Raw genomic sequence first — 10853 nt, forward strand, 5'->3', positions numbered from 1 at the left:
TTAAAAAGTGATCTTTTTTCATTAGACCAACTCCTTTCCCCCTCTCCTGCTCTATAACTTCTATATTTTGCCGATGGAGAGGACACGCTGCTGGCGGCCCGCGCTGCCTTACCCCAGCCCCCGCACCGGGTCCTTTCCCGGGGGGCCGCAGGTCTGGGGGTCGGCGGGCCGGGGGCACAGGGCGGGGCCCGGCGGGGCGCAACCCCCCCGCCCCGCAGGTGTCCCGTCGCCGCCCACGTCCCAGCGCACCGCGCCCTGCCTGCGGCGTCTCGGCCCGCCCCCGGCCCGCGCGCTCCTCCTCGTGCGCTCCCATTGGCTGCTCGTGCCGCCCGTCAGCGGCGCGGGGTGGGGGTTAGGTTGCTCAGCGCGGAGCTGTCACTCGGCGGCAACGGCGGCTCCTTCCTCCTCGCCCCTCAGCCCCGTTCTCGGCCGCCCGCCATGGAGCCGCACCCGGCCGACAAGAAGCTGTTCGAGAACCTGTCGGGGGTGGGCAAGGCCATCGGGGTGCTGACCAGCGGCGGCGATGCGCAAGGTACTGCGGGGGCCGGGGCCGGGACAGGGACCGGGTGGCGTGTGGCGCGGCCGGGGGAGGTGCGGCGCCTTCATGTCCCGGTACCACGCTGCGGGCCCGGGGATGCTGCGGGCGGGCGCCCCCCTTCCCTTCCCTTGTCCCCTCCCCTCCACGTCCTTCCAGTCCCGTCCTGTCCCGTCCCGGGGCGCGGAGCCGGCGCCCGCCGCCTCCCGTGTGTACGTGACCCGTGGCCAGTCGTCGCGGATTGCGCCTGCCGCCGGAGCTCAGCCCCCTCCGGACACGTGCAGCGGGCGGGCGGCGGGAGCACGAAGCTCATGCGGAGCCGCCCCGAGGGGCTCCGCCCTCGGCCCGCATCGCCCGTTCCGCGGGGAGCGGTGGCCGCCTCCCCCGAGCCGCCGCATCCGCCCGTCCGGCGAGAGGCTGCGCCCGCTCCTCCCTTCCGCATGGCTGCTGCTTATGTAAGAGCGGAGCAGCAGCCTCGGCTCACGGCTCTGGCACGTCTTCCCATCCGCCCCGAAACCACGGGCCTCGGATGCTGCGATATGGCCGGCTCCCGACGGCGCCTGTACCCTGGCGCGCTGCAGTGCGCAGCGGGCGGGGACTTCCCCGGGCAGCGGGAGGTGGATGTCGTCCAAGAGACAACTTTGTTCCTTTTCTTGTTGTGGGGAAGAGAAAATAAATCCGAGGTTCTGGAAGGCCTCTTTGTACGGTGGCATCAGCGGCAGGATGGATGAATGCCCGTCGCTCTCATTAGCACGATTAAGAAGGGGGCTGGATATGCTGCCTCTCACCTCCATCGAGTCCTGGGCAGGGGGGGAGCAGCCATGGCTTTTGAGTCATGACCTCTCAAGGTCGTTTGGATTGCAAGGGGGGCAAATAGATAATTTAAGAAAGAGAGATAATGTTATGAACAGAGAGCTGGGGAGTTATATATAGAACCAGTTCCTCACTGGAACTTCAGGAGCACTGCTGCAGGGACACATGCTAGCAAACATCAGGGGTTTTTAAGCATTTTATACTACTTTCCATCCACTGTTTCCTCTAATTCCTTGCGTATTTTCAACACAAATCCTATCTCTTACGAGGAAATGGTAAAGGGCATCTTAGTGACACCTGTTGGATTTGCAAAGTGCAAATATTTCTCAACATTTTACCATGGTAACCAGTATTTTCACTCATACTCAGGACTGGGTCTTGGTTTATAAAAACTGCTGTCCAAAATACATCTTGTTTGGTGTTTGTAGGTTATGCAAGTTAAAATCGCCTTTACTTTTTAATAACTGAAAATGAAACCTTGGTAGTCTAACATGTGAAGTAGATGTTGAGGTTTAAAATACATCTTCCTCAGATCTACAGGAAATAAACTTGTTGGGCAGGTCTACACATGCAAATGTGCCAGGGTGTGTTTACTCTAGAGTAATTTACTGAGCAATTTAATCTAGAGTAAACCCACCCCTGGCAGATGTCTACATGCCAGGAAGTGGAAGCTGATTTGCTGCTCATGGCAGCAGTGTGTTCCTGCCCCTGCCGGCCTGGTACCCTGGCAGGGCTTGGCCATGCTTCCCACCCCCAGGAGCTCCCTACTGCTGGGACAGGCTCTACCACTGGAGCCCAGGCAGGGACAGGGCCCCCCCCGCCCTGGCAGCAGGGAGCTTCCAGGCCTCACTCCACAATTGCAGGGCCAGGGCTGGGCTGGGAGATAAGAAGCTCCCAGCCCCCACTCTGCAGTTACTGAGCAGGGGCTGGGAGCTCCCTGCTGTTGGGGCAGGGGGACATTGTCTCCACCAGCTCCTGGGGGCAGTGATCAATCTCCTGCTTCTGCTGCCTGGCTGACCAGGAGCACGTTTGCCCCCAGTCGGCTGTCTATATGTGCCACGTGGAGCAGTAAGTAACTGTAAGTGAATTTGTTACTTGTATTACACGTAGCAAATTTACTTTTAATTAGAGCAAATTACTGCCCAGTAAGCATCTGAACATGTAGACCAAGGGTGGGCAATTATTTTGGCTAGAGGGCCCCTTAAGTTGCAGAGAGCTGCCTGGGTAGTAGCCCTGCCTCTTGACAGTTGCCTTGTCCCTGGTCAGGAGTCTTGCTTCCTAACTCCTGACCTTTGCCACCAGAAGTCCCTCCTCTTGCCCCCAGAAATACTCCTTTTGGGAGGGGAGGGCCACCATCTTGGAACCAGAAAAAAACCCAAATCATACACTAAGTCAAACAACTATTGTAGCATATTTTAAGTTTATTACAAAAAATATTTGTCATGATTTGTGTTTGCTTAGTATATATCGAAGGGATTGCATAATAACTCAAGAATAAAGCATGCTGGGGCTCATGAAGGTGCTGGTGCATGGCTCTGGACAGTGCTGTACTTGGGGGGGCGGAGCGTAGCCTCCCCTGCCTGCTTGTATCATGGGAGCTCCGAGTGGTGTGCATGCAGCTCCCGCACTCCTGTGGCAGCAGGGGAAGCCCCGCGCAGGAACTGGCTGCCTTCTCTGACCCTTGCTGCGCAGGTCCCAGGACTCATCAGGGAAGCAGGGGTGGGGCTCTCCTCCACTTCCGGCAGAGTCCAGGGACCTGGGCAAGGAAGCCTGGGCGGGCAAGGAAGCCAGCTCCAGTGTGGGCCCAGATAGAGGTGAGCTGGGCAGGGTGTCACCCCTGTGCACAGCTCTGTCCAGAGTTGGGCGCCAGCGCCTGCACCAGGCACAAGCACCCTGAGCGCACCCACCTGCTGCTGCTGCCAGCAGCAGGGGCTGCACGCCATGTGGGGAGTGTGTGTGCCCCCACTGCCCTAGTCTCCCTCACACCCGTGCTGCTGCCAGCCCCAGCTTGAAGCTCTCTGCCTCTGCCCAGCTGTAGTTCCTCCGGCCCCTGCCCCATCGCTTCCCTACCTGGTGCCTGGAGTCAGTGGGATGCCAGGGACGGCAAGCAGGTCCCCGCATGGCAGCGGCAGAAGCAGCCCCACCCTAAAGTGGCTGCTGGCTGGGCCCGGCCCTTCCACCCATGAGAGTGGAAGCAAGGCGCAATATGGTATGTTGGAGGGGTGTATATGTGGGTGCCTTGCTCCCATCCTCTTGGGAGGAAGGACTGGGCACGATACAATTCATTGGTGGGTGCCTACAGGCTGGATGCAAGTGCCTGGTGGGCCAGATTCAGCCTGCAGTCCATATTATGCCCACCCCTGGTGTAGACGGTGACACTTCCTGCACAGTAATATATCTCAGGTAAAGTGTCTTGTGTAGACATCCCCCTTGAGAGATTTTTTGGAACTATGTAATACATTTATATTAATACAAATTCACGGGGTACATCATAGCATCTCCCTGGAAAGGATAGGACTTATTAACAGAGCCTTTAAGAAGTTTGTAGTGAGTGATTTAATTTAAATGAAAAGTGAATATGATTGTTGGTTGTCAAGTGTAAATTGTATACATGCCAGTATACCATTTTTGGTGTCCCAGCTATTGAATGAGAGAATAAATCTGATACTTAAATAATAATTCTAATATAATAAAGGGCTTAATCTGTCCGTCCATAACACTTTTGGGCAACTGCACATGCACCGTTTTAAACTTGGTGCATTTCTGTGTCCCGGCAGGGAAACAAAAAATGGCGCCATGTTTAGAACTGTGGCTTTTGCAGTTGCTTCTCTACAGCCAGGAGGGGCCCCTCCCCCACAATGGGGCTGGGTGGAGAGTCTGGGGCTGGGTTGGCTGGGAGTGCAGTGGGGCAGGGGTCGGGGGGAAGGTGGGCCAGGAGCAAGGCAGGCAGTGATGCTGGTGGGGGGCACAGCCCCCAACATTCATTTTACCTCCTGGAGCTGCCCCTCCCAGTACTGCCACCTGCAGAAGAGGGGGCACGGGGCTCCCAGCCTGAGCCGGCCAGGCCTGTGCATATGTGCAGCCACAAAGACGCAGCTGGACAGCTCCTTCCACCCCGCCCCTGTTCCTGGGAGGCAGTGGTGGTGCAGGGTGGTGCTTCACCCCTGCCTGCCCCTCCCCCTGCATCATTCTTGACAGACAATTGGCTAGTTATCAATAATAATTCTAGTAATTGATCTTTTTTTTATTAAACAGTAAGAGAATCGGTTGTCTGTGGGATGGACTGTATTATGCACAGCATCCTAACTATGGCCGGTGCAGCTTATAGGAAAAGGAGAAGAGGGCTTGTAAGCCACCATTTTACCCTGAGTCTCTGGGTCTGGCAAGATATGGCTTAGCCATCGGCATAAAGTAGAACAGCTGCAAATGCTGGCTGCCAAGTGACTTATAAGGGCCTTTCTTGTAATCATTGGCTGCTGGTAAAGAAGGGCATCTCATAGTCTGGGTCCACAAGAGCAGCAACTACAGCAGTTGGAAATTTCCTGCATAGGGGGAATTCTGCACTGGTTAGGATGGGTAGGTTTGTGGCAGCTTTGAGCAGCCAACTAGTGTGGCTGCAGAATTGGTGAAAATTTGGACTGATCTTTAAAATTGCAGAGAAATGTAACCACAAAATAGAATTTTCAAGAAACTGACATTGTGGAAAATAGTCTAAGACAGAAGAGCATGTGAATTGTTTATGCAGGTACACAGTAGTGACAGTCCTGATTTTTTGACCTGGAAAACTGTTGGGTGAATTCATGTACCATTGGCCTCAGGTATGCTGCGGTGTGTGGATTTTCTTTCAACAGGTATTGTCTTCTTTTCTTTTTTTTGTCAGGAAGAAGAAGCGACAAGAAAAATATTATTTTGTGTATTTTTAAAAAATAAATTGATGGAATCCTTCCACCTTATGGAATCCAATCCAATAAAAACAACATAATCACATGATCTTATTGCTTGTCTTTCACAAGCTGTGATATTATTACAATAAAAATTATTCCTTCAGAGGTGTATAGCATAATATTTTTAAATATTTGAGGATTCACATGAACAGGTAAAGTCTAAATTATAGTGAATAGAAGTTAACAGATACAGATAGTGTGGAGGAGGGGAGAGGGAGGGGTTTGAGTTGTTTTTTTTAAAGTTCCATACACATGCAGTACAGAGATATATTAGTATAGGTAGTTTGACAATGGATATCTCTGATCAGTTAAATATAGAGATTCTTCAGGGCTTATATTATAATTTGTAAACTACTTTTCCTTATTTTTTTTCAGTTAGATGTAGTATATTGTTGCATGGTTGTAAACCAAACAGTGCAAAGCACAGTTAACACAAAACAGATTCGTGTTTTGGCAATTAGTTTTCATTTTTTAAATTTCTCTCATTTATGTTTTTCTCTCTGCCTTGGGGCTGAGTTGTTTCTGGGCACACTTATTGTCTTCCTTTGTTTCATTACTTTTGTATTCTTTCCTTTTATATTCATTCTGTTTCTTGTGCTTTATTCAAGTCTTTGTCTGCTTAGCTTAATGTCATTTTCTTCATTTGTCTATCCATTGTGGATTTCATTCTACTAAAAACTGGGGACTTGGCTCAGGCGTGCAGCCCTGCTCAGGGCAGCAACTGAATTTTTTTATCCCACGGAAGTCAGTGGAACTTGATTCCATGCTTAAAACATTAAGTATTAAGTGTTTTCTTGAACTGGAGCCATAATGCAGGGTTTTCTCATCTTTTTCAAATTTAATTTTCTTTTAAATTGTTTAACGTGTAAAGGACTGCCTTTAATTCTGAATGTTCTTGTTTTTCCCAGCTAATTATTGTGCTGTTACTGGACGTGGAGGGATAGCTGCAAGGTGGAGGGATAGCTGCAAGGTGGAACACAGCATGACTATTCACTTTAAAAGTATATTTAGGACTTTTGATATGTTAATTACCTCTCCAAACAAGGATATGCTAATAACCTTATCAAACAAGAATGAGCACATAATATTGGTATAGAGGATGCTAGATACTCTGTGGTGCAGGCATCACGTAATGTCTCATCTGATCTCTCAACCATGTATTACTTAATAGAACAAAAAGTACAATAAGCCTTAAAAGCTATCAATGGTCTAATGTAAAAGAAAATTATAATTCCAAAGGATTTCATATGATTGACATGTTTATAATAGTTGTTTTTATTTGCAGTTATGAATTTAAGCCACTTTTTAAATCCCTTCTGTTTGTCATCTTACTGAGAAATTGAGCACAACCATATGACTGGCTGAGTACATCCATTCTTTTCCAGAAATAAGCATATAACTGTTTCCTGGATACTATGATACTACATGTATTATACGAAGCCAGAAGTAATTAAATGTTGCATTGGACAAGTTGTTTCACAAGAGGTTTCATAATGATCTTCATAGATTTGTATAATTGAACACACTCTGGTCATAATACTGAGGGTTAGATATTTAGTAAGTGTTTAAAACCATACTTAGGTTTTACTGACATAGATTTTTACAGAGGTATCAAACATTAACAGATCCTTCAGTGCCTCCTACTCTTGAAGATCGGGCCACATTTTAAAATTCAGCCAAGTTACAAACTTTAACTTACTGTGAAGATACAGAAATAAGTCAATAGTTTTCTACTTCTTTCTGTTTTGGTATTAGTGTTGCAACAGTAGCGGCCCAATCCGCAAGCTGAGAACCCCTGGCCAAAGGGTGTGGACAGGCATTGCATTTTTAGCAGAAAATACCACTTTCCTGCTACAAACTGCGGGTGCACAGGCATTTGTAGAATCATAGCATCACATGGTTTCTTGCAGAGGAAACCTAGCAGATCTGCACTGCCTTCTCATGCACTCCCCAGACCAGGGTGACCTTTTGATCACCTTCAGGTTCAGGGAGCATTTCCCTGCTGCTCAACGTCTTCTGATCCAGGAGGAGTTGAAAGCAACTGTCCCCCTACGCTTTCCAGTGACAGGGGTGACCTCAGTTTGGGGAAAGCAGGGCGATATTCCTAAGGAAACATTGGGGACAGCTTTAGACAGAAATTACTAGTGCTGTAAATTACCCAGAATAATTTACCACTAATTTTAAAACAAAGGAGATTTTGTTTTTGCAGCATTTTCTAGTGATCTTTTATAGTAAATTTCAGTTGCTAATTTTATCAAATATAGCCTAGGCTTTGCAAATAAAAGCTATTAAAAAGAGAAAATGTTTAGTATTATAACAGTGGCAAAGCTGCACAAAAGGATCAGAGTTGAAATCTTATAAGCAGATAAGAAAACTAATATAAGGGATAATTTAACTTAAAGAATACCAGTAAACCACTTGGATAGAAAACTATACAGTAATTGAAAAGTATTGAGACAAAGAAGACGTTTTATTTGCTTTAAAAGATGATTGAACTGTTGTACCCAAAGAAATATTTGTTTCCCTTCATAGATCTTATGAAACTAAAACTTGAAATGGTTAATAAATTTGGAGGATAAAAACTGTATATAGTATGAAGAAAGTACCTTAATAAGTGGGATTTAGGATTCTCTTTAGTGAGTTTCGGCTAGTTACTGAATAATGCAGTCACTCTGCCTCCTGCTAACTCAAATAAATGAGAAAATTTTATGTATAGTGATTTTTTTTTATTGGTTTTATAAGCTTCCTTTCACTAAAACAGTGCTTATTTACATTGAGCACTTCATAATAGTTGGAAATATTAAACAGATACTGCTACTGACTACTGAAATATTAGCAAATATGCAACATATCCAAGTGGTAACTCAGATAAAACATAAATCGGTCAAGTTTCTAAATTGTGTCCTAGATGTGACTAGACTTGAATTGTGCTGGACTGTCAAAGGAAGTGAGAGAGGTAAAATGGAAAAACTAGTTGCAACAACACTTCAAGGATCATCCTCAGATAACAACACTAGCAAGAAGCACCTGCTGCTAAATTCCTGTGATGCAGTTACAATGTCCTAAATATTTTGAGGGTTTAAAAGCTTATTTTCAGATTAAAGATTATTGAACTGAATTTAAGAAGGGACAGAGATACCAAGGATCTGAAGATCAATGTTGAATGTATAAATTAGTTTGGGTAGGAAGCAGAGATTAATATTTTGCATGAGATGAGGCTTGAAGGCTAGGCCTAATACAATTTATTATTGAGTTTAATCTGGATATAACAGTGTGGAAAATTCAAAATTGGTAAAATCTGACTGTGGTATTAGCCACATTTTAGAAAAAAATAGGTGTAGCAGCTGTAACCAGGGAAGTGAGGATCTGTGAGCAATCCAATATGAAATATTGATGAAGGGCAGGTAAACATCTTTAGTAGATGATGCAGTTTCTGCTTATGTCCATTCCATTATGTGTTTTTCTCTGCCAACAAGAATCCTAGGTTATAGCTACTCTGAGTCTCAAGACTGTTCATTCCAGTTAGACAATTATAGTAACGAATCTGTTAGTTGATGAGGTAAACACAGACCTGTATATCAGTTTATATTTACAATATCTCACATATTTGGAAGTCTCCCCTCACATATTGAAAAAGAAAATAACAAGGTAGAATCCCAAAGGAAAAGAAAAGTTGAGGGTTTTCAGAGTGGATGGACACATCTCAGCATTACATCTTTGGGGAAAGAGTAAATTTAATGGATAGCTGTTTCTGATCAATTCTCTAAGTTCCTGCAGGCAAGTCAGTGGTATCAAAAGCAGCATATAGTTTTTAAAGCCTAGCTTTTTGAAAGCTAGAGGCATATAATTAACCATCGATATCTCCATAGTATTTAACCAGTATCTATAATAGAGGAAGTAGTCTGTATAAAAGGATTACCCCACAGCCTAGGGAAAGAAGTTGCACATAAACTGGTTTATGTGATCAGAAACTGACTTAAACCTGTAACAGAACATAAGTTCAGTGCACATAAACCATTTTCAAAATGGCTGAAACTGGTTTAAGATCAGCCTCGTTGAATGTTGTTTAAGACTTAACTGATTTGGATCAAGCTGGTTTATAGAACTTCTGTGCCAGATCCTTTCCTGGTTTAAGTTAAATCGGAGTCCTCCAGCATCCCATCATGCTTTTCAGCCCTAGGCTGTGCTGTCTGCTCCAGGGAGCAGGGTTGGCCATGTCCTTCTGCCAGATACCAGCTGGCATGGCCCTGCAATCTGCCCACCTTGCCCAGGGCTGAGGCTGGGGTTGTGGAGATAAATTGGACTGTCCTGTAGGTGCTGTTGAGCGCAGGCATGGAGGGGCTGACCCAGGCTGAGCCATGGGAGCTGCAGGGACAGGGCTCTTCCCAGCCAACCTATGTACCCGGATTGCTTCTGGCTCCCCGTGCCTGTCTGGGAAGAGCCCTGCTCTCATGGCCTGGGCTGGCCCCTCTGCATCCATCTCACCAGCATCTGCAGCCAGACCTGCTGAGCCCTGGGTGAGGCGGACAGATAGCGGGGCCAGCCTGGGTGTGGGGAAACTGGGAGTTATCTGGGCACACAGCTCTAGCAGCCCCAGCCCAAGCCCCACCTCCGGCTGGGAAGGGCTCTGCCCCTGTGGCCTGGTCCAGCCCGGTTTGTTCCCAGCTTTCCACGCCAAAGCCGGGTTGGGGGGTTGGGCTGTTAGAGCTGTTATGGTGGGCAGGACTGCCACCACCCCCACTCCCCACTGCTTCTCCTTCACTGCTGTGGTGCTGTGGGGCACTGTCTCAGCAGCTCCCTGACAGCCCAGCCCAGCCCAACCTCAGTGTGGGAAGCTGGGACCAAACTGCGCCAGGCCACAGGAAGGTCCCTTCCCTGCCAGAGGTGGGGCTGGGACTGGGGTTGCAGGAGCTGTGCCCCCAGATTGCTTCTGGGTCTGCACCCAGGCCGGGCTGGGCTGTCAGGGAGCCACAGAAGTAGTCAGGGCTCTTTCTCTCTTCCTCCTCCCTTGCAGGCGGGTGGGGGGTCTGGGCATGATCCTGCTCTCCCTGATCGATGCTGGCCAGGGTCTGGCCAAGCTCCCTACCCCTCATCCAAAAAGCCTGGCAAAAACTACTTTCTCTCTCCCCTTCCAGGCACACCCAGTCTGGGGTGCCTGCAGGTTAGGGTGGGGTTTGAACCCCTCTCCAATCATGCTCAGGGGCCTGGCTATGGCCCCCCCACACCTTTACTTCAGCTCATCTTCCCGAGGGAAGGGAAGGGAGGGATCATTCTGGTGCCCCCATGTTCTGTCCTGAGCCACTGCAGGCATGTGCCTGCATTTACAGAATCAAAAATTAATATCTATTCACTTGCAGATCAGTTCAGTCTATGCAGGGTAGACTCACCTGCAAAGATTGAATCAATTCAGGTTTGGGCTTTTTTTGAATGTCTTTACTTAGCAGCAACCACCATCTACATCTCTTCCCACTCCTACCTGGACAAGCTCAGCAAATGGGCAGACGAGAACCTGATGGTGTTTAACACCGAAAAATGCAAGGTTCTCCACCTTGGGAGGAAAA

General features: G+C 47.9%; 1 protein-coding gene across 5 annotated transcripts in view; it reads left to right on the forward strand.

Annotated features, from left to right (window-relative positions):
• The first annotated feature begins 372 nt into the window (after nt 1–372).
• The window catches only part of PFKP (phosphofructokinase, platelet), an 86590-nt gene continuing 76109 nt past the window's right edge, over nt 373–10853 (forward strand). For 3 of the 5 annotated variants that reach the window (XM_019530814.1, XM_019530830.1, XM_019530839.1), the window contains exon 1: nt 375–532. In XM_019530814.1, the coding sequence (XP_019386359.1) occupies nt 439–532 (94 nt within the window). In that variant the 5' untranslated portion in view covers nt 375–438. Of the gene's footprint in view, nt 533–10853 lie in introns of all 5 variants that reach the window. The other 2 variants (XM_019530823.1, XM_019530848.1) reach the window with 2 other exon arrangements.

Source organism: Crocodylus porosus, unplaced genomic scaffold (genome assembly GCF_001723895.1).
Source record: "Crocodylus porosus isolate Cpor-Errol unplaced genomic scaffold, CroPor_comp1, whole genome shotgun sequence".
In the NCBI taxonomy this organism is placed as follows: Eukaryota; Metazoa; Chordata; order Crocodylia; family Crocodylidae; genus Crocodylus; species Crocodylus porosus.